Source organism: Syngnathoides biaculeatus, chromosome 12 (assembly GCF_019802595.1).
Source record: "Syngnathoides biaculeatus isolate LvHL_M chromosome 12, ASM1980259v1, whole genome shotgun sequence".
Taxonomy (NCBI): domain Eukaryota; kingdom Metazoa; phylum Chordata; class Actinopteri; order Syngnathiformes; family Syngnathidae; genus Syngnathoides; species Syngnathoides biaculeatus.
The window spans coordinates 14,019,416-14,043,842 of record NC_084651.1 but is presented as its reverse complement, the minus strand read 5'-3'; the positions used below and the strand labels follow the sequence as shown (position 1 = coordinate 14,043,842).

The window sequence follows — 24,427 nt, the reverse complement described above, 5'->3', positions numbered from 1 at the left end:
GTTAAGTGCCCTGTACGGAGGGGTCAATTGCCTCTAGGTGTGATTGTGAGAGATTGTTGCCTGTCTCCTGCGATTGGCTGGCAACCAATTCAGGGTGTACCCCGCTTCCTGCCCGTTAACAGCTCGGATAGGCTCCAGCACTCCCTGTGACCCTTGTGAGGATAAGCGGCTAAGAAAATGGATGGATGGATCCCTGTCGAACTGGAGCACTTTATGTTGTGGGCATCTACTGAATGCTTATCAGGCTTTTTAGTGAAATCAATGTGAAATGTCAGAAGATTTTCTGACGTCTAATGTGTGACATTTACAAATCTCTTCAGTACATTTGACAGGTAGTAAGTACTATAGATGCGAATACTGTTTTATCTACAATCAAGGACTCAAGCAAAGTACTGTATCATATATTCATTGTATTCACGGACCTAGTTAAGTTGTCAGAATTTTCTTTATGTGTCAGAGCAACGTGAGAATTGGGCTGGACCAATTTCATGGTGCATTGGCTATACTGTATGGCAACTTGCAACAGCCAACTTTATTGCTTTAGAACAGGAGTGTCCATCTTCGCTCTCTGCTCCTCAAATAGGATATATATGTATATCGATTGCACGAATCCGAACGCATCTCCTGAGTACAGTTTGTCTGTTTCCTGTCAGTAAAAGTCCTGCTGAGGGGCCTGCTGTTGTCGGCAGGTTTTTGTGGGCGTGCATCGAGTCTTTTGCAGGAGCAGGTGGCTGCTGCCTTCGCTTTTGTAGTTGGAGCCCGACAAACAGGATATGAAACCAAATGATCTCTCCACGGCAGCACAGTAGTTAGAACGATCCTCTCACATTCAGGAGATCCAAGTTGAATTCCTCTTAAAAATGCACTGTGCATGTGGGGCTTCATTGAAGTCTTTAAAATGAAGTTGTCCTCTCACATCTGTGAATGTGCCTGTCAATTATTACTTCTGCTTATGTCAGAGGTTTGGACACAACGGCTCCCGAGTCGAGTGAGCCTCTTTCTCCCTTTTGCAGTGGCTTTCTTTGACTTTGAAAAATAGATCAGTGTATCGTTCTAACTTGGATTAGTTTGTTCCTTTTTCAAAAGGGGTTATAAATTTGAAGCTCATATAACAGTAAAATAAAGCATGGTTTTATTTTTGGGGTGGTCGCTCAAAATATATGGAACACCTGTGTGTGACAGAGCAAGATTTCTTTAGCAATTAGACCCCATACAAAGAAAACCATGGATAAATTCAAGAAATGTTTCTGAAGCAAAACATAATATTTAATGTTTTGTGCTCCATGAAGTTTATTAAAAACAAGCATCACAAATGACACCTTAAAATTGGGTGTGAAAATATAGGTGATGTCATACTGCCCAGATGTGCTGATCTGTGTGCTGAGGTCCGGGAGCAAAAAATCTCATCAACCAGCTAAAAGAAATATTTTTAATTGGTTATTATTTTGCAAATTTCACCATTGTCAAGTGACAAAGTCCTTAAGTTGAGCGAATACTGCACACTCTTAATATGATAACATGATAACAGGACTCCTGAACCAGACGGCATCTTTGGTTTGCGTTTTTGGTTCGCTGCAGGGGGATAATTTAAGCTTGGGTTTCATTTTTTTAAATACGAGGACTCAAAAACACATTCAGGGATCTTGTTAGAATGGGTCCTGCAAAAAGTAGGAATGATGCATGAATATTCCATTCTGTGTCCATCGACACATGCTTTAGCTCCCACCCTCCCACACACACACGCATGCACGCACACACACACACACACACACACACATATATATATATATATATATATTATATATATATATATATATATATATAGGAGAGTTAACCGTTTATAAACCGTAACTACAGCAGTATACGTTACCAATATTCAGGCTTTAATTGACTCCAGCAAGCTTATTTTCAGTGTTTATTGACAGGTCTTGCATCACAATTCAGCAACTCGAAGGCAGGCCTTATTTTAAATTTAAATTAATTTTATTTATCCTTTATTTTAATAGGTAAAACCCTATTAACAGATAAAAATCTCTTTTTCAAAAGCCAAAAGGCAGCAGAAATTATACAGTACATAACGCAACAACATTCATATAATGTATACAAACAAAGACTAAAAAGTGCTATTAAAATGTATGGCATCCAATTCAAAAACAGTGACAAAGTCACAAAAATGTTTTTGAGGAAACCATGGTGGGGTTTTTTATTATTAATATTCATTCTAATTTGGCTGACATTTTCCCCAATAGTATATTTATCAAAGATATTTCCTTTTTTGCTCAACATTACAATGTCGGTGTTCAAAGTACTTCATGAATTAAAAGTTGTCTTTTCAAGTGATGTACTTGAATTATTCAGCTCTTTAACATCATTGTATCTGAGGCATAAGAAAACATCAGTGACGCTATCGTTTATTGTGAGAGAGTTGAGGAAAATAATATCGCCTTAAAAAAAATTGGCTATCATGGGAGACTGAGACAATCCTGTACATTGACTGAGAGGGAAAACACAAAAACATAGTACAACTAAAAATCTGCCATGTAGCAGGACCGCCAAGAAGCATCATACAATCTAGCAAAGGATTTGTACTCCATGATGATAAGTTGGAGGGACTCATTGTTATTTTCCTCACTGTGTGTGCATCCTGGGAATAACTGTTGAAAGTGTATTTTATTTGATTGTAAGCTTCAACCAGGCCCATTTTTTTTCAAAGATCCAAATGTTTTTGTCACGTGCTGAAATAAAAGTCATGTTATATCCCATATTACTAATTTCATTAATGCAATATGCTATAGTGCTTTAAACAGAGGTTAAAACAAAAAACACGCAATGTTTTGTTTTGTTTTCTGGGGGAGACTGTCCAAATGGCTTTTAGCTATTTCAATTTGCCAACCCCTGGTCTATACTGTGAAGTATGTGCTATGCGATTGACCAGCGTGTAGTGTAGTCCATCCAGAGTGTATCCCACGTAATGTCAAGCTGGGACAGGTTCCAGTTACACAACCGCAATAAAGCCACGTGGATGGATGATCATTACACACTACTGTGCCCTTTCTGTGAAATTTTGGACCTTATACCATGCCGTTGAAATATAAAAAAATGTGCAGTTTCCTCCAATTTTATCATGCTGCAAGATCAAAAGTGCTGCATCCAGCAATTGTGTTTTCTTTCCAACAATGTACGACTTACAATATAGTTAAGCGCTTCCCTACAACACAATTCTGCGCTTGTTGCCTGGCAACGTGCCGAAGCAAAAGTCCAGCCAGCCCACATTAAAAGTGCAATGTTCCTTTTTCAACAATTAGCACCTATTGCAAAAAAAACAATTAAAAAAAAACAAGCACGTACAGTATATAATTTGTACCAGGTACTTGTCTTTTGATTTTTCCCAACCTCCCACAGAGCTAAGCTCCAATTTTGTACTCTTCAAACTCAATGTCGGTAGCTTATCTGTGCCTCAAAATAAGGTTATTAAGCAATTGATGTCACACTGTGGCTTAGTCATGTGCTATTAGTGTTAGAGTTGTTCTCTGTGAAAAATGCAGAAAAGCTCCTGAGTATCCCTAATTACCCACTGATGTGTCAGACATATTCACAAGTTATGTATATGGCTGCTACTTACACTAACTTACGCATAGTTTGGGTCTGAGATATGAATGCAGCTAGGAGGAACAATGGCAACTGAAATGTGTAAGCCTCAAATATTAATGTCAGTCCAGTGTGTGTCTGTGTGTGCGTGTGCGTGTGTGTGTGTGTTTGTGTGTAGTGTGGTGTTATGCTGAGTACAAGGTAGTTTGGCTAATCCATTCCATGCGGAATAATTTCTTCTTCTTTTCCTTTCGGCTGGTCCCGTTCGGGGTCGCCACAGCGTGTCATCTTTTTCCATCTTAGCCTATCTCCTCCATCTTCTTCTCTAACCCCAAGTGCCCTCATGTCTTCCCTCACAACATCCATCAACCTTTTCTTTGGTCGTCCTCTCGCTCTTTTGCCTGGCAGCTCCATCCTCAGCACCCTTCTCCCAACATACTCACTCTCTTGCCTCTGAACATGTCCAAACCATCGAAGTCTGCTCCCTCTAACCTTGTCTCCAAAACATCCAGTTTTGGCTGTCCTTCTAATGAGCTAATTTCCTATCCAACCTTTTCACACCAAGCGAGACCCTCAGCATCTGAATTGCTGCTACCTCAAGTTCTGCTTCCTGTTGTCTCTTCAGGGCCACCGTCTCTAGTCCGTACATCATGGCTGGGCTCACCACTGTTTTATAAACTTTGCCCTTCATCCTAGGAGAGACGCTTATGTCACATAACACACTGTCACGAACCAACGGTGCGGTGGCGGACCCAAATGCAGGACTCCAAGACGAGGACATGATGTTCAATGGGTTTTATTATAAACTAAAGTTGTGCACGACAACACAGTCCAAGAAGGAAGGATCCAATAAACAAGAAACAATGTCCGATAACTACGAGTCGGCTAAAGAGCATAAAAAAAGCCTGACTGATCTATAATCGCGCAGTGGTGGAGTAACCCTGGATGGGGGAAAACATACTCAACGAACTGGCAAATGCCAGTGACAAAACTCCAACTTAAATACATGGTTGAATCACAGTGCCTCATGAGAAACACCTGTGACTGGCGACAGGTGTAATAGATGAAACCGCTCAGAGCGGTGGCCAGGCCACGCCCTTCTTGGCCGTGGTCCAGCCTTCCACATGGCACACACCAGACACCTTCTGCCAACCTGCTTAGACCCGTTTCTTCACTTCCTTACCACACTCACCCTTTCTTATCAATTAGAAATATTATCATAATCAAAGCTCTTTGAGTCCAAGTGGTCATAGAATAATACCAAGACCAAGAAAGATGTATCCTAACTTACAATTTGAAACAAAGCTATCATCTAGTATGTAACTAAAGTCCACTGAGAATATTTCTAAGGAAAACATTGCACTTTCCAGACATTATGGACTATTTATCTGGCCAAAAGTCAGGTTAAAAACGATGTCAGTGGTCACAATCTAATTATAGTCAGTATAGAAGCTGTTATATTTTATTTTATTTTTAGAAATTGATTTCTGGGAGAAAAAAAAAATTGGATTTTATTTTAAGGCCATATCGCTAGCCCTACCAGCCACATGCAAATCAGCTTGAATCGAGATACAATTGATTTAGAAGGATAACATAAATCTACTGTGTGGAATATACTGAACATCTAATTCATCATTTCGGAAATATAGATGGCTGGTGAGTTAGCTTCACATAATCAGTTAGATATACTGCAGCGCTAAAATCTTATCAGTATCTACTTATCTATGATATGGTAGGAGTGAATGGGCTCTTGTCATTGTTCTGTGAATTTCATCAAACCCAAACCCCTGAAGGGAAAATGTCCCTGGAAGTGAAATAAGTGTAATCGCCATGCACGGACGCCATCATTTTCAAATCGAAACACGCATGGTCAGCATGCAGTGAATCACTCGCTCAGTTGGACATCAGCTCCCTCCACCCACCCCCGTCATCATGAGATAGTTATGGTAGTTTCTAAACAAGTCCAAGTGCAAAGATGTTTTTTTCTTTTTATGTATTTTTTCCCCCAAAAAATGAAACTGGCAATATTATCCAATAAAATCAATCCGTTCTGGAGCATTCAGTAAATAACTAACTGCCCCCGGATCGAGTCTTTTACATCGCAACAATCTGTACGCTGCTCGCCAGTTTCTTGGTGTGACATCAGCGACAGAAGTGGAGCATTAGAGTAAAATCGGGGCGAGGCATTGAAACTATAAAGTGCTCCATATGAGTGCATTGGGAATTTATTCGGGATATGTAGGGAAAAAAATGATGAATTGGTTTCAACGTGTTTAATAAACATTAGGAGAAGAATGTCAAAGAGACATGCTTCTTTTGATTATTCTCTGTATAGCCCTCGGTGGAAAAAGTTTGGACACCCCTTTGTCTCGATGTAAGCAAAAAGAGGTGGTGGAGAGAGAGAATAGTGTCTGATCCTCTGAGAAAGTATTTTATTCCTCCTTCCATCAAGGAGTTGCATGTGAGTGATGCTTTGCTTTGTCATTGTGTTTCAAACAAGCCGACAGAGGCTCAGCACACGTCGCCCTTCGTCACTGCCGGGCAAGCCAAGACTGCCTGGTCGAGGTCAGGGAAATGTCATGGAGCCCTCTGCTCAAACAAGAGCCTGAGTACATCAGGTGAATGTCACATATAAATTAAAGTTGTACTTTATTCCTTGGCTCGTATTAAAATTCACAGAGTGAAGAGGGAGTTGATGTTTGAAATGATTTATCATACCGCCTCTTGCCCGAGCTCTCAATTGTCTTGGTAGGCAACTGTCTGTTTACACTAATGAAGGACGCGTGTTTCATAACAAAGCAGCTCTTGTCTATAAATCATACCCTAGGTCCGCTTTATTATTAAGTAAGGATAATATGGACTAAATGTTTTTTCCAGATGAGTAGCAAAGCAGCAAAACCTCATCAGTGGCTTCCCACACATTAGTCTTTGCGTACCAACAAGCACTTGAAAAGAAGTGTTGAGTACATAATTTACCATGGAAGACATCTGCCAAACTCAGATGTCTTCACTGCTTATTGTTCCTGTCTCTTGGATATATAATATGGTAATATGGTATAGCTGACAAATTATTGATGAATGTGGTTTGCATTGCTTTTCACACTTGTGTGAAAAAGTATGGAAATCCTTTTTTGAATTTCTGTATAAAATGTGATATGATGTTCATTTAGCTTCCCCAAAAAATTGTAGTTTCAGATCTGAGCTGCATAACAGTGAGGAGAATTTTTTGATCATTCCTTTTCACAAGAACTCTTTCAGGCAAGCAATATATATAGAATTTCAGTTATCAATAGCTCATTTGGATCGGCATGGTGGCTCAGCTGGTAAAGCGTTGGCCTCACAATTCTGAGGCCCCCGGTTCAATCCCGGCCCCGCCTGTGTGGAGTTTGCATGTTCTCCCCATGCCTACATGGGTTTCCTCCGCGCACATCGGTTTCTTCCCACATTCCAAAAACATGCAACATTAATTGGACACTCTAAATTGCCCCTAGGTGTGATTGTGAATGCGGCTGTTTGTCTCATTGTGCCCTGCGATTGGCTGGCAACCAGTTCAGGGTGTACGCCGCCTCCTGCCTGTTGACAGCTGTGCTAGGCTCCAGTACTCCCCACGACCCTCGTGAGGATAAGTGGTGAAGAAAATGGATGGATGGAATTCCTCTTTTGAGGTCACGCCACGTCATCTCAGTTTGAGGTCAGAAAAATGTCTACGCCATTCCAGAAGGTGTATTTTGGTGGGCTTTTTGTATTATCTATTCAGCATTAAAGCATTTATTTCTTTTGCTGCTCCAAGACACACACCCCCCAACGAGCATTGCAAAGTATAAATTATTTTTAAATTACTGTCATAAACATGCAAAACAAAACTCATCTATGCTTATATCATCTCTGAACTGCTTTGTTAGCACTGATAGTGCCAAAAGCATTTTCTGACCAACAGAGACTCTCTTCTCTCTATGACACCCAAGTACACCATTACAATGATTTAAAGGTAAATGGGCAGGGCAGGGATGTTAACTCCAGTCCTCCCAACCAAGAGGCCAACACTCTAACCAGTTGCACCACCGTGTTGCCTGCAAATGTATAATTTTGATCTATTGTTGCTTTGGCATATTTAGATAAGCCTGCAAAAAAATAATAATAATAAAATAAAATACCACAATTCCACCATCAAAGAGGCTACCTGTGGCAAATGTAAGAAACTGTTTGTAACTACACAAATTAAGTTTGGAGAAGTCAATTAAAAGTGAAGTGTTTTCCGACTTGCTTCTTCCCCTTTTCAGGACGGTGCAATCTCACGGAGACACAAGCACAAATGTCGTAGTTGCAGAACTTGTGGCAAATGATTTTGGACTTCATTGTGATAACATATTTCATTTGCATGTTTCTACTTTGGGTTATTTTCTGTACAGCTGAAGACGAGCGATATTGTTAACCAGAATGGCCATGAGCAGGATTAATTTTTTCATGTTCCTTAATCCACTGGTCTTTTGGTCTATGGAATTGTCTGATGTAATTGTAAAGCTACGTTTAGTCTGCCCCAAAGGATGAAATTTATTTTTTGTTTGTTATTTTTCCCTGCAATTGGCCAGCAAGGAGTACAGGGTGGACCCCACCTGTCTCCCAAAGTGAGCTAGGATTGGAACCAGCTCTTCTGTGACCTAATTGAGCCTAGTGATTGCTGATAGAAAATGATCGGATGGATGTTTATTATTTTGAAAAAAATGTGACAGTCAAATAATTCTAGTTTTTTTAAAGCTGTTTTTGTACAGCTGTTTTTACGATAGTTTTGCCACACTTTTAAGCTTAATTAATAGCTAGCATTTGTCGCACTCCTAATGCTACATTTACATAATGTTCCCAGCGGCCACGGCAATCATCTTTCAGGCCATTGTGGCTGAAACAGGACGTGTGTGAAACAACGCGGGCGGACGGGATAGGCAAACGTGACAGCCCCTTTTTGCCGTGGATTTCTAGCCTGACTTGTAAACTGTTAAGAAAAAAAAAATCCTCAGTATTCACTTTGTAGTTGAGTTGACAAACCTAGTGGTGAAGTGTTGTGAGCGTAATAAAACCTGACAGTAAGTAATGGGTGGTCCGTAGTGTGCTGTGAAGCAGATGTATTTACCTGGCATCTCATGGTCCTTTGCAGGTTTTGACACATTCTGTTGCGTTTGGTGTGTGTTTTGTCACAATTTTTTTCCTTTTTTTTCCATTTTTTTTTCATGATTCTCACAGTAAGTTCGGGGGCACGGTCACTGTTACCCACCATGCTCCATCTCGCATCTCATTACAGACCATGAGAATACTAAGCAAAACTTCAATATGAAGAAGAAATGGCCAAAATCCCATGATGCACTATTTTTGAGGCTGCCATGGCTGATGGAAACATAATCTAATCATAGCATTATGCAAGAGATTGCGCACATTCAAAGTCAAACAGCACTTTATTTCGATCAGACTTGTTATATAAACCTGCGATGAATGACGTGTTGGGATTGTTGCGACAATTTACATTCATAACATTTTAAAAAGAACGGGCGCAACGGGTAGCGACAGTATGCCTCTGTGTATCATTTCACCTAACAAACGGCATTAGCAAGCTGTTAATCTTTTCTTTGGAGTAGAACACAGTCGGGTCTAACAATGCACTGCGCAGGTGACAGAATGTAAATATTTCATTTCTGGAAGACAGTTTCTCAAGGAGGGAAAAAACCCACCCTGCAAAGCTGCTGCACCAAACACATGATTCATTTATGGCTCTGAAACCAACCAGCGCCTTCCCTATCTGACTGTAGCTACAGCTTCAGTACACGTCTTTTTTCGCCACCACGTTACCTCGAATGTCGGGTCGTGCTATTTCCAAGCAAGGACTATTCACTGAGGACGGAAGATTAATTTGTGGTTGTTCATTCTCCGACCCAGACAACCAGAGCACTTGTTTTCATCCATCAGTTTGGTTTGTTTTAGCGGCAGTATTGCTGAAAAACCACACAAGTTATTCCCATGAAACACGGAGTGGGCCTACAGTGGGTTGGACATGTGCATTGCAAAATTCCATTTTATTTTGGGCTACATTTGAAAAGAAAAGTGAGAATAAAGGATTTAATTTACTCTCATTGGTCTCACCACTTAATGGAAGGAAGCTTCATCCATCGCTTATATTCACACGGACCACGCTCTCCAGAACATGACATCAATCTTCACTTAACTCTGTGGCGATTTATGTTATCAGGAAAAGGTGGTGGAATTATGATGAAGCAGTTCCGAAAATTCATAGAATTATTATTATTATTATTACCTTCAATTTCACATGATTTGGTGTTGCTGCGTGGTCTGCAAACTGTATAAAATTGACAGCACCTGACTTGTGGTTGTGGTATTTTCCATTTGTTGTTGCTTGGATTTTGGTGTAAAGTGTTGACTTAATTCATAAACCGCTCAGAGACTTGGCACGGCATTTGATTGTAATTTTTTCAATTTGTGGCTTTCAAATGATATACCGTATTATATTGAGACTGACAGTTTTTTTAATAATCGATTAATGGGTGGAATCTTTTTTGATGCATCAAATAATTGATTTAAAAAATATATTCCAAACCCTTTATTCAAAAATGTGATATTATTTAAAAGTGGCAATGCAGAAAAATGCACAAACAGGTTGCAGCATGAACATTCCAGAGTTCTTAAACTAATAAATTATCTTTGCAAAAATAGCAACAAGTAATCCAAATATTGAAGTCAAGTAGCTTTATAGTAGGCCATTAAGCAGCACACAAAAATATACAAATGATATACAGTATCTGATAAAAAAAAAATTTGTCACTCCACTCTGTCTTCCTAGACTCAATTGCCACATCAAGATTTTCACGCTTGCCTACAACTTCACGACAATTTCTCTTATGCCTTCCATTTAGATTGTTCATACAAGAATTTACATTGCTGAAAGCATAAAAACAATTGATTTCAAGCCATTACCCACCTCATTTTCTGAATGAGGTTCAGACGTTCAAGGAAGTATTTCACTTTAAACACTACAAGACATAAATAAATTCAATTTTAATCGTAAACCAATAAATAGTCACATCATACTTTACTTTTTTGTTGATTTATATTCTGTACTGACTATAAACCACTGAATCCTACACAAGAGTGAGTGGCACAAGGGACTGTGATATATTTTCAAAATAACTTCCACTTGTAAAATTGTAAACACTGACTCAGCTAGGATAGGCTCCTGCATGTCCGTGACCCTTCTCAGGATAAGCATTATGGGAAGTGCGTGTGTGTATGTGTGTGTGTATGTGTGTATGTGTGTGTGTGTGTGGTGTGTGTGTGTGTGTGTGTGTGTGTGTGTGTGTGTGTGTGTGTGTGTGTGTGTGTGTAGTGTGGTGTTATGCTGAGTACAAGGTAGTTTGGCTAGTATAAGCATAAATATGTATTTCTGGACAAAGATGAGCACACATTTGCTTTGACTTTTGGACTATAGGCAGCCGTTATGTTTATTCAGTCTGCGTTTGCAGTCACTGCGCATAATGAAAAGGTCAGGGCTTGATTGTGATTGGTTAATCAGGGTCCAATCACTAACCAGCAATACTAACATCATCCAAACAAAGGATATTTATTGGTTTAGAGATGCAAATATGTGACAGCCTCTAGGGCCAAAACTCTGAGCAATGCACTTGCAAAGCTGCAGACTGAGGTAAAAATGGCGTGATGCAACGAGTTACTGATGTCCTAATCATGTAAGACCACAAATCAATAATGAAATTCATTGCCAGCACTCTTGGATGTTGTTGATTATTTTTTTTCTTTCAATTCCATTCAATATTAGTTCCCAACCTACTAATGATTAAAATGTGTTCAACATATTTCTATTTTCTTGGAAAAGAGGGGGAAACTACAGGAGTTTACTATATTGTAATCACGTGCAACCAACGTACATCATCAAATAAAGTACTTTTTTTCTGTGCTCTGCAGTTCTACAATGCATGTATTCTCTGCTTTTACTGATCCAAGTGTGTATCTGGAGGTACACAATTCATATCTGATAAGTGTTTTGGCCAGTTCATCGTATCACACAAATCGCCACATAATCTTTCGCCTCATGATCTAATGATGTTGTCCCTGTGGGTCTGCACCATTTAGAGATGCAGAGGACTGGTTCTGCGAGTGCCCCCAACTTTACACTGGCCAGCTGTGCCAGTTTATGACCTGTGACCGCAACCCCTGCAGCCTGGGAGCAACGTGCATCCAGAAGTCGCCGCTTGAGGCGGTATGTCTTTGTCCTTTTGGGAGCCAAGGCTTACTTTGTGATGAAGGTAAGTCTTTTAAAATGAAAAGAATCAGATGATTCATGGTGGTTGTGTCACAATATGAATGCTTAACAATTGCTTTGAATTCTGCATCTTATTCAAAAATATCTTGCCATTCTTTCACTGAGGTATGTTAAATGATAATTTGACGTTTGAAGGTATAGCACCTCTGCTGTGAGGTTCGTAATTGTTTTGTTTGTGACATGACTGTGTATTCTTACGAGGCACGACCTTTACATTTACTTTGATGGGAATTCCTTTTTCAGTGCTCCAAAATCCAGCTGCCATTTGAATGAACGTCCAAAATGAGTCTCTTTTTTACACTTTTCAGTGAAGAACTAGACTCCTAAAGCAGTCCCTTTTCACAGCACTCACATCAGAGCAGTGTAGATTTTGTTGCTTTATTAAGGGAGTCATCTGCAAACAGTTGGTGAATGGGAGCCTTGAGCATTTGGTAGAGTGAGTGCCTGTTGTTAAGTAAAGGGATTAATGGAACAAAATTGTGCTGAGGATGTAGAAATGTGCTCTTCCTCCAGCAATAAAGTTGGATAATCAAAGCAAAACTCATGGCTGATTTGCTGAATATTTCAAAGGACTTTTAAGTTAATCAGATTGTATTTACTTAAAGCAACTTTTCCTAACAGTTCTGCTCTATAAAAGTGGATTTTTTTTTTTTTTTACTCATTTGCTTAAGAGATGTTTATTTTGTGAATCCCCTCAAAAAAAAGTCACCCAATAAAGACTCAGCTCTGGTTCTCAGAAGCAAAGGTTTTGCATGACTAAAGTAAAGAGCAGCAGGGCGCTTGGAATATGCCAAGCGCTCGGATGCCAAACACACACGATTCAACCATCCAGTGCAGTACCAAGCGTGTGCCTGACATTTGAATCCTGCCAACATCTGATAAGATCATCACAATCACAGCTGATCACTCCCAAGGGTCTTACTACATGCTCATCTCAAGGCCATGAAACCCTTTCCTCATTCCAAACATGTATTGAACTTGAATAATTGAGCACAGTGGTTGTTCATATCATGTGTTTTTCTCCAAGTGATTCTAAAACCTTCACGCATTGTTGATTACTATCAAAGCATGACCCTTCTTGATTTTTGAAAGGTGCAGAACCTCCCAAAAAGGTTCTGTTTAGGCATCATTTAATAAATCAGTCTTTATAATTTCCGAAAATCCTGTTGATTCTAAAGAAGAGGCGAATGTTATGGGTTTTCTGTATTTCTTTATTGTCCAGAGTAGTCTGCGATTAACGGAAGAAACAAAAACGGTCCGTCTGACTGACATGGCAACTGCCGTCATACTTACTCTAAATACATTATAAGTTACATACGGCAATAACGATTGGCAATTGTTCAAGGAACCCGTTGGTTTTTCAGGGTGTCTAACCCAACAAACTATTAGCAGCAGTCAGAGACTATTTCATGTTCCATTTCAGCATTCCAGCGATCATATTTCTTTTTTCAAACCCTCCGGGATGATTATTCTCTTTCAAAGAAAGTACCGTTACGTTTTTTTTTTTTTTTTTTTTTTTTAAAGGATGCCCAACACATGTGGGTGAGATAGCTTAGTTTAAAGGTCAGAAGAAAAGAAAACAAGTAAACAAGATTTTCTTCCCTGAGTACGATATTTTCAGCTCTCCTCTCAAGTGCACTTAAATTGATACAGTTGCTCTCTGAACAACCAGGAAACCAAATGTAACGAAAGAACAGGAAGTGGAACGGATGTTGGAGTGCCTTAGTGGGGTTCATGAAACATTCATGTATATTTGAGGTGACTTCACTCGGAATTATTTATCGTCTACCTTCACAGACAAGTTGCTCATCCTTCCTCATAGTGTTGTGTTGAGATTGAACATGCAGGATATTATAAGCAATATACCTCCCACCAAATACAAATAGAAATATAAATATCGAGTATGCCATCTCCTTTGTACTCTATCTAGATAAGATGGACTTTGTTTGCTCTACATGTAAGTTTTGTAATGGTTTTGATTTGAGTCCTTAAGGGTGTTAAAGTGTGACACATAAAAAAATTACTATACTACATACTTATGGGCCTGATTCAGCTTTCTAATGCTGCCTTTTCTTTTTGTATCAGCATTTAAATAGCTGTGTAGTATTTCTTTAGAGCGCACACGTTACATGGGCACTTCTGGTAATGCTCACTGGTCACCATTCAGCTCCCTCGACAAGTATCTTCGTTAATGATATGCTTTGTCATCTGTGCTAAATGAATAGTGAGAAAATCCACACAGGCACGGGGAGAACATGTAAGTTCCACACAGGCGAGGCCCGGATTTGAACTCGCAACCTTAGAACTAGGCAGAGGCAACAGATCATCCACCATATGTATTTGAGGCTTGGTGTTAAAGAAGAAAGGAAGATGAGAATTTTCTAAAAATGATCAAGCTAAGTACGTTTCTATTGTATTCTAAAATCTATATGTTTCAAATGAAAGGTGTAAGACTATTTTGTTTGTGTGGTAGTACTCCTCTGTAGGCCTAACTTCCATGCCATTTAATTCTGATACAGTAGTTCAGCATTTTATCCATGTTGTGATTGTCATATGACATACTTGTGGTGGGCGTGTAACAATAGTGAAAATAAACAATGTCCACATATCTGTTTGTGGTCTGGGGGGGAAACTTGTTAATGAAGCAAAATAGAAGCAACACAGCACTATTTGTCTGCTTTAATCGCAAAAGCAAATAGGGCCCAGAGTGGGGATAGTAAAAAAAAAATATATAATACGTGTGCATGAGGCTGAAAATTGCAGCACCGAGTTTAGAGCCTGTTTTGCCTTCATAGCCTCCATGAATCTGTCTTTCAGTCAAGAATATCAGTTCTGTGTTCAATGTGTTGGGGTGGGAAGTTTGGAATTCAACATTAAGTTCGTAGTGCAGAATCAAAAGCAGAGTTTCAATACAAGTGGAAAGCATTGTAGCAGCCAGTACGCTCTCTGTAAGTAAACTTGAATTGAATATTACTGTGCTGCCATTGTGTGCAGCAAGAGGATGAAGCAGTTGGAGGCTGCTCGCCAAAATTCAGCCTAAATAGCTACTAATGGAAATAGAATGTGACTGGAGAGGTGATAGTATTAGAAAACAGGTCATCATCTAATAGCATCCTGAAAGGATTTAACCCGCTCCAGTGAGGTGCTGTGTGGCAATAGTGCCATCTTTTGGCAAACTGTGATGGAGAGCACACGGCTTCCTCCCAATGTGTCTGTCTTTCTGTTTTGCAGCAGTCAATATCACACGGGCCAGATTCAGTGGTACAGACGAATTTGGCTACACATCCTTTGTGACCTACTCACACATCCCAAGTCTCAGCTTTTTCTACGAGTTTCAGCTGAAGTTCACGCTGGCCAATAGCTCCTCTGCTGTGAAAGACAACCTGATCCTGTTTGCAGGGCACCGAGGACAAGGTCAGCAACCTGCACGCTTTCAAGGATTGTCTTTGTATTGCAGCAAAAACACTGATACAAAAGCAACTGCATTTTCAAATGAAAACAATGGCAGTGCGCCAGAACGTGTTGCATGGTGAAATGACATGGCGTGAATCTTGACTGTCCCAAAAGTCCTTTTCCTGTCAGGTATCAGTTGGACAGATATGAGGACATCAGCTTTTACTAGCTTAGGCTTTGTAGTTTTTGTAAGCGCATCATTGCCTTGCCCACAGCTCGCCAAATGACATTGCAGCAGCATTGGAAAATTGAAAGCTGGCAAGAACTTTTTCTGTCTCGGAATCCATTTAAAGGCCTGTTTGAGAAGCTTTATGGCCAACACGCTGCTCCAACATAAAGCACAATTTACAATGTGCATGAAAGTTTCTCGAAACGGGATCTGTTCTTGACAAACCACTCAGTGGCAGTTGTGCTAACGCCGCCACTGATTAAAACACCAAACTTCTACGCACACAAAGCTAGGGTTAGTCTTTTGGAAGGCTGCCTCGGAACTCGGCATCAACAAAAGTTCACTTCAGCAGATGCCTTGGAGAGTGCTGAAATCAGTCAGTCAGCTCGTTCAAAGGCTTCAAGTGGAAGATGATGATGCTCGTTTAAAAAATGACCCTCAGCTCTTGGAAAACTTGCGGTTCAGCGACGAGTCTATCTTTAATCTCCCTCATCGGGTGAAACAACACATCTGTCGAGTTTGAGGAAAGTCAGCAGGAATTTTTGAGCAGGAACGAGACTCTCTGAAGCCAGTGGTTTGGCTGGGCTAAGGCGTTAGTTTGCTTGGACTATTTTTCTTCCATAGTCCATCCGGTAACAAGACCACCGACACATTTGACACACCTTTGACGATACTTCTCAAAGTGGCAATGAACTGCAATCCAGAACAGGAAAGAAAAAAAAAACTTGCCAGAAGTCAGTTTTATTACCCTGTTCCAGAGTCAATTGGCAAGGCAAGGGCAAGGGAATGATTTGATGACAAAACTGCAAACCTGTCAAATGCTAATGGCCTCTAAAACAAAATAGAAAAAAGGAAGTGAAGAGTGACTTTTGGGACACCCTGATTATGTTTTTAAATCCATTGTGTTGAGTTAATGTGCTCAGATGTACTATTATGTGACCGTAACGTTACTAGACATAAGAAGGAAAAAAAAAACAAATTGTACTCAATCCTCTGCGGTCTTCTCTAAACAGTTCAATTCATAAAGAAAAAGTATAACAACACAAGAGCGATATGAATAATGAAATACCTGCCAGGGGAGAGAGTGGCAAAGTCCGAAATAGTGCAGATTCAAAGGCAAAATAGGGGCAAAAGATGAAATATGAACAACTAAAACAATAATTGCTTTAATGAAGTGTGTCAGCTTTGATCACTTACACACAACAATGAAGCACAATTATTTAATTAATGTATGAGATCAAGTTACACAAAACCGCAGTGGTTGCGATGATGAACATTGTCATCTACCGTGTGCCTTCAAGCAAGCACATGTATAATTGAGTTTAAATGTGGGTAACTGATTGTTTTTGTGGGTTCCAGTTCAGTGGGAGTTCATGCTATTTATAATATATTTATAGCCTAACTGTAGTAGATGCGCTGTTCATTTATTCATTCACGTCTTCTAATTCCAGGCACTGATGGCGATGACTTCCTCGTTTTGGGCGTGCGAAAGGGGAGAATTCTGTATAAATTCAACCTTGGCTCAGGTATAGCAACCGTTGTCTCAGATCGACTGAACCTCCACATGGACGTCCATATTCTCACGTTTGGAAGGACCAACAAAACAGGATGGCTGAAGGTGACTGGGTCATTGCCGAATGCTTATTTGACTTTAAATTGCACATTGCAATGCATCAAAAGCGATACAGGCTGCCAGACTGGAAAGATGGCTAATTACTCACAGACTTTTTTTTTTTTTTTTTTTTTTTTAAAGAGCATTGTGATGTTTTGGCTGCTCTTCTTTATATTTGTCCTCTCCAAGGTCAGAAATGTAGGGCAGAAAAGGATGCTCCAGTCTCATGAGTCTGGCTTGTGCTCATTATTTTTGTTCCAAAGATCAGAATGAGAGAAAAAAAATATTCAGCAACATCCACAAGAAGGTTTTTAGTTGAGGCAAAAACACATATTTACAAGTTAAGTGAATCTAAGTGAAGCTAATCAATGGAAGGTCTTGCATTTCGACACTTGGGACTTTTGATGATGTACTCGCTCAAGTATTGACAACGTATTTCCTAGGTTGATGGACAAAGGAACAGAACGGGCTCATCTCCGGGACCGCTGCGGGGCCTCGATGCTGTCGAGCAACTCTTTGTAGGCGGATATAATCAGTACTCACCTGACCTGCTGCCACTTGGCTCCCGGTTCCGTCAAGGCTTTCAGGGTAAGAAGGCCACTTTCGGCACCACGCACTTAGAACACTGGAGCTTGGCCTTCATCCCAGCATCGATGTGCCTTTGTAAGCAGAAGAGAGGCATATAATAGAAAGAGAAGCAAGAACAGAGCATACAAGGTGATTGCATCAATACCTTTAATTGCTGCTGTCTGCAAGCATTCAACAGCGATCAAGTCCCTACAAAAAGAAAAGATATATATTTTTAAGTATGCCGTGTACAGCCATCCATTTTCTATACTTTCCTTATTCAGGTCACAGGTGAATTGCAGCCAATCTCAGCTGACTTTGGCCAAAAGGCAGGCTACTCGTTGGACTAGTGGAGGAAAAATCAGAAAGATGCAAGGACCATTAAGAAATTTAATAACTTTAATTCAAATGATTACAATCAGTCAATCAAATGTTTCTACATTTTTCATATAACCTAGATATTTTGAAATAGTACTACATCACAGTATTCTGTTAAAGGTAAGAACGCAACTAGTTAAGGACTTTTCAAGATGCTGGGGTGCCGAACAGCCCTGTATCTCACTTTTAAATTAGATCTGCCCCTGCACTGAAAAGTAGCCAAATCCCATCTGCACATTTATAACCAACACAAGTGCAAACGGTAGTAAGATGAGTGTTTTTAAAACCGCTTCTTCAGTATCATTAATGTATTATGTTCATGTGTCGGACCTCAACATGGCGCATAAAGCCCCCCCCCCCCAACCCCCACCCAAGAAAAATGTTGCTTCTAAAAATTATCTTGTTTTGTTTCTATGTCTACGTTCTATGTTTCTACTAATTTATTTTCATCTTTGCATAACTAGAATCTACAGTATATGAATCCATAGTAGAACATCAGTCGTAGTGGCGCACATTTTTGATTAAACCTTGAACGAGGGGATTCTTTATGTTGGTCCACTGTGGAAATGTCTCGTTGTCTTTGTCTGGTTAAAAAAACATTATAATGTGCATTGTTGAGATTTTATTAATCAGAAGTACTCCCAAAACCCGTTTATATCTTTCATACAGGAATGTGCTTATGTAATGTGCCTGCTGTTGTGCAACAATGACAACACTGAAGAATATCTTTATAAGCATGTACCATCAGTATCCAAGCTTATTTGTAGTGGAGCCATTTGAACTGAACAGCACCGTTTTGTGTCCAAGAACTGGAATGTATTTGTGTCTTATTTATGAATGCGGTATTCATTTCAATTCAGCCCTTGAAGAAAAGCATTTCCAAAAAAGAAAAAAAATGTAATCAGCTGCAGGGAACACAGTTCACATATGCCACCTGACCCGGCATCGTCACTATATTGGTAAACTCGACACCGGTGGCGCCATCGCCCCAGTGCCGAGGATGGAATGAGAACTCATGGGCGTCTAATCAGATCTGTGTGACCTTCCCGGAGCCCTAATCATGATGGCTGGCAGTGAACACACTGATAATTCACTTCACTCCCAGTTATCAACAGATCCACACTCCCCCTGTGGAAAGGTGGCGGAGAAGATGCGGTGACGCCTGAAATGAATCAGTCTGTCAATTTGAGCTCGACACCATTCCATGTAAACAGTTCTATTCGGGGCATTAATTCAGAGTGATGTGAAGCACAGACGTTTACAGAGTGTAGAGCTATATAAAGAAAAAAAAAAAGTAAAATATATCACAGTACATTTGCACCCAGGAATTCATACATATAATCACTGCACAAACTTTAATGAATAAACGTGACATTTCCACTGCATTCTGTTTTTACTCAAGACCAGTGCATGACAGAAGGTTGGACAATTCAATTAAATGTTATTTATATACAGTAACTTCACCGTGCTATCTATGCACTTACAGGTCAAAGTAAATATTGGCTGGATGGCAATAAATTATAGAAGCAAAAGTCAAATAAAGCAAGGTACAGTAGATGCTTTCTGACAATCGGTGATATACAGTATCCGTTTGATTATTGAATGAATGCTGAGAGACAAGTATTGTATTCACGCTATATAACGTTATTTTGTGAGGATAAATGTTTTCACAGTCTGCGATTGTATCGCCATTTTTTTCAGTGGAGTCAAAGGACGTCAAAGAGATGTAATCATTCTGAGAATGAGCTATTCAATGTATCAAGCCACATGCAGTATTTACTGCATGTTTCCAAAAGATCAGCTGAAAGATTCTGAAGAAAAAAGTAACAGCGCCTGTCAGTGTAGTACCACGAGGTCATCCTTAACTGCTCTTATTTATTTCTGTATTTTACATGGTAGCTTATATGATGCATTTATTCGCAGTGCATATGAATGTTTACTGTAGTCCTATGGAGAAAGTGTCGATGCATTGTAACTAGGGGTTACTGTTGTATGTCGTAATGTACGTTTTCATTTCTTTCATGGAATTTCAGCTTTATGTTTAACTGATGTGATGTCTATTTCACTGCACGTTTTTCTAAAATATAACTTCCCTTAACCGTGTTTTTTTTTCCCCCCCAAGGGTGCATTTTTGACATGTATTTCCGAACACGTAGAAATGGAACAGTCCGAGTTCTGGGAGAGCCCACCTTTGGACGAAGTGTGGGTCAGTGTGGGATCAACCTGTGTTTTCATGTTCGGTGCAGGAATGGAGGAACATGTGTGGACTCCGGTTCATCCGTTTAGTAAGTCCGCACATTTAATAGAGACTTGTGCAAGTATGGTGGAAGGGAATTCATTAGCTATGAGCTGGTATTTTCCTCCCGCAGTTGCCAGTGCCCTTTTGGATGGAAGGGCGCACTCTGTTCGGAGACAGTGTCGGTGTGCGATGGCGCGCACACTCCCCCGCCTCTGTGTGCCCACGGCTCCACCTGCATCCCTCTTCCAAATGGATATACCTGTCAGTGCCCCCTGGGAACAGCGGGGCTCTACTGCGAGAAAGGTCACACCATCAAACGCAATCTTCATCATTACACGTTTTTTTTTTTTTTTGTCTGTTCATTTTGTCAACAAGGAAGCACTTTTGCTGTTCAATTATTTAACTGCTCTATTGTCCCCGTTTCAGCTGTGAACATCAGTGATCCATTCTTCAGTGGAAAGCACACCTCTTGGATGTCCTTCCCCCCAATGAATATGAGACACAGGACTGTTTTACGGATCCAGTTCCAACCTTTATCACCTGGCGGTATCCTTGTTTATGCTGCACAGCATCTTGGGGAAAGATCTGGTAATAAGTAGGTTATAACTAGCTTATAAATCAAAAGAGCCCTTTATAGTATGGCAGTGACCAAAAAAGGATTTTATTTTTTCTTATTCGAGTAATTGTTCCTTAACCCTTTCCGGGCAGGGGTTGCAAATTTTCAACAGGTTTAATGTCGAAAATTTCAAGTCCAGAGTATCATTTTCTGAAAATATCAGATTTTTCTCTCTGCAAAATTTTATTTGGTCCAGAGAGGGTTAAAGTACTGTACAGGGTATTTTTGCTGCCAACAATAATCCTGATATGAAGAGAGCACCCTGTTAAAGTTAACCTAAACATAACTCCATGGCCAATTCAGTCTGTTTGTTGCCATTCAAACACAAAGGATAGGAGTTGGTTGGTTTGTTGGTTAGAGGTCTTTGTATTTCTTAAGATGCATTTACAATGCAGGTTTAAGTGTCTAATTTCAATGTAGTGCCTATATCGTTTGCCCATATCCAATATTACTGCATTTACATTTACTAATGCTTGTAAACAATTACTCAACTAGCAACACCATGCAGCAATAACACAGTTGTAAACAATGTTAGATAAATGCAAATACAGAATTGAAATTTACATGACATAGGTAGCTTTGACTAACTCTTTCTGCATAACTTGAATTGATAATACTACAATGCAATACTACAATTGCTTGCCTGATTTAACGGTGTGCCCACCTTTAATGTGTCACATTTAATGGCTTTTGCTTTCGGTGTCGAGTAATTCTGAATTGCAGCTGGTGTTTTGTTTTGTTTTTTGTAAATTGCCCATGGATTATTTGGATAGATTTCACCGTATTTAATTTCTGTTACGCTTGTTTTGATGGTACATTATTAGCCTTTTGTTTGTAATCTACCTCAGAGCTCTTCTGAGCAACTCATTTTTATTTCCTTTCTGCAGGAGATTTCTTCTGCCTCTCTTTGAGGTCAAGGTTTGTCCAGCTGCGCTACAATCTGGGGGATGGTCTCCACACCCTGCAGACTGTTACAAGAGTAGACCCGCATGCTGGAAGATGGCACGCAGTGAAAGCAGGCCGGATTGGTCAACAAGGCTTTCTAATTCTGGACGGCAAGGAGGTCAGACACAATGGGACTGAGGGAATGAGCACATTGGACGTTGCCACCAACATCTTTATTGGGGGCGTCTCCTCTCTGAGCACAGTGCCCGCAGACGCCGTCGAAGGGGAGCCGATGGGCTTCACAGGCAGCATCAGAGAAGTGATCATAAACGGTTTTGAGTTGGAGTTGACGGAAAAAGGAGCTCTCGGTGGTGCAAATGTCAGGGACTGGGATGGGACCGCCTGCGGGTACAAGGTGTGCCAAAATGGAGGTCACTGCAGGGCAACAGGAAGTGAGTCCTTCACATGTGACTGCCCAACATCATGGAGAGGACCGACTTGTAATCAGTCTTTAAGCTGTGTCAACAACATCTGCAAACATAGCTCCATATGCACTCCAGTTAGTGAGAAATCATACACCTGCATTTGTCCCCTCGGGTGGGGAGGGAGGTTCTGCACCAGAGAGCTACCAACGGACACGTTGAAGTTTGTGGGGCACTCCTATGTTAAGCACATTGATCTGAAATACAACGAGAGAAATTTACGGTACACTCGGGTTTCTTTTATCTTCCTCACAAACACAAGTGACAGTTTGATCCTGTGGATGGGAAAGGGAGGACATGAAGATGATGACTTCCTGGCAGTGGGACTTGAGAGGGGGGCCCTTAAGGTTGCACTTAATCTCGGGGAGAGGATTTCGCTTCCAGTGATTTCAAAAAGTCAGATGCTGTGCTGCAACCGATGGCACAACGTCTCCATTGTCGTAAACAGTACTGTCATTCAAGTCCATTTGAACAACGAAAGAGTCATTCACGAGGATGTGGATCCACTTGGGAGATACGTAGCCCTGAACTACGCTGGGCAGCTCTACTTCGGAGGATTTGAAATGTACACAAATGTAACCGTCGTGACATCGGGGTTGTTTTCAAGGAGCTTTGAAGGAAATCTCAAAAATGTTTATTTGTTCGGTGAACCCCTTGTCTTTTTAAAAAGCAGTGAGGGCTTTAATGTCCATAACGGCAATGAGTAGAAGGGAAAATGGCTTTTGTGAGAGTAAGTAAATATTGAATAGTTTGGAGGGTTTTTTTTTTAGGAATATAGGTTTAAAAAGCTCAGATCATTTAAACTAATGTGACTTGTGCATATTTGAAATGTCGCCAGAAAGGGTATGATGCTGAAAATGCAAAGTGTAATGTTAATACAAATCAGAACTGCTCATTACACTTTGAGAAATACAGCACACCAGGCAATTGCATATAGAAATTGATCAGGTGCTAAAATAAAATGTATGATTAATGAAAATAACTCTAGAGAAGCTTACCTGTCAGCAAACATCATTTTCAGCAAACTGTAGTTATTGTTCAAATGGGAGGTTTTTGTCAAAGGATACGTTTCTAAACTTTTGATTGTAAATTGGACATCACAATTTGAAATAAAACATTTTTGAGAGGGGAATTAAAAATAAAGAACAGTGGTTGCACAAGTGGACACACCTTGTAATTAGGGAGGAGGCTGTGTTGGGAATTCACATTCAATTATCACATTCAACCAGTTAATCAGCATACACCTGCCACCATTTAAAGCCTCGGATTTCAGACTCCTAAAGGTTTTGTGCAAATACTGACTGCTATTTCAAATTGCTCATAACACCCTCTCTCAACTAAGTTCTCAGGTCCAGCTAAAAGGGAAAAAAAAGAGCCCCAAAGTACAATGTTGCCACCAGCATGCTCCACTGGAGGGAAAAGTGTTGTATGAGCATCAAATATACCATCTGGTTTTGCAGCCAAAAAGTAAAAACTTGATTTCAAAATATTGAAAAAACATGTTTGAAATCTCCAATAACTATGTGGGGAAATGTGCTATTGTCTGTTGTGACAATAAGCACAATACTGCTCATCAGCAAAACAATATTATGCCTACAGTAGCACATGATGGTGGCGGTATCCTGCTTTGAAGCGTTTTTTGGTGTGTTTTTAACTGAAACTTTTTAAGGTAGAAGGATTGTGAACAATCCCAAATACTAGTTCTGGAACAAAACCTTCAGCTTTCTACTAAAAAGAAAATGCCAGGAAAAGACAACAAATATATCTTGAGTTTACTTGGGGAGACACTTGAAATGGTAACAGGTGTGGGCTGACTCCCATTTGACAAGTTTGAATTGAATTTATTAGTTTATTTTAACCACAGCCCATACTCTGAATTTCAAGGCTGTAACCATAATTTGGGTTATTTCTACTTCCCTTCAAACATTTATCCCAGGTATTAGTTAGAATTATTGTTGCACTGTACTGTCACTCAAATGGGCACTCTCACTCCTCTAAATGCTAGAAGACTGCATCCTTGAACAACTTTTGAGTTCTTATAAGAAAAATAACACAAGTACTGTCAATTTTTCTTCATTCACAATATGTATGTTGTAGTCAGAC

At 40.0% G+C, this 24,427-nt stretch overlaps 1 protein-coding gene across 1 annotated transcript in view; it reads left to right on the top strand.

Moving 5' to 3' along the window:
• Positions 1 to 23,031, top strand: part of eys (eyes shut homolog) — a 200,331-nt gene extending 177,300 nt beyond the window's left edge. Inside the window, 8 exon segments of the mRNA XM_061836907.1 lie at positions 11,734 to 11,906; positions 15,155 to 15,337; positions 16,997 to 17,163; positions 17,601 to 17,745; positions 20,225 to 20,387; positions 20,472 to 20,644; positions 20,768 to 20,929; positions 21,845 to 23,031. Coding sequence (XP_061692891.1) covers positions 11,734 to 11,906; positions 15,155 to 15,337; positions 16,997 to 17,163; positions 17,601 to 17,745; positions 20,225 to 20,387; positions 20,472 to 20,644; positions 20,768 to 20,929; positions 21,845 to 23,031 — 2,353 coding nt within the window.
• The last annotated feature ends 1,396 nt before the right edge of the window (positions 23,032 to 24,427 follow it).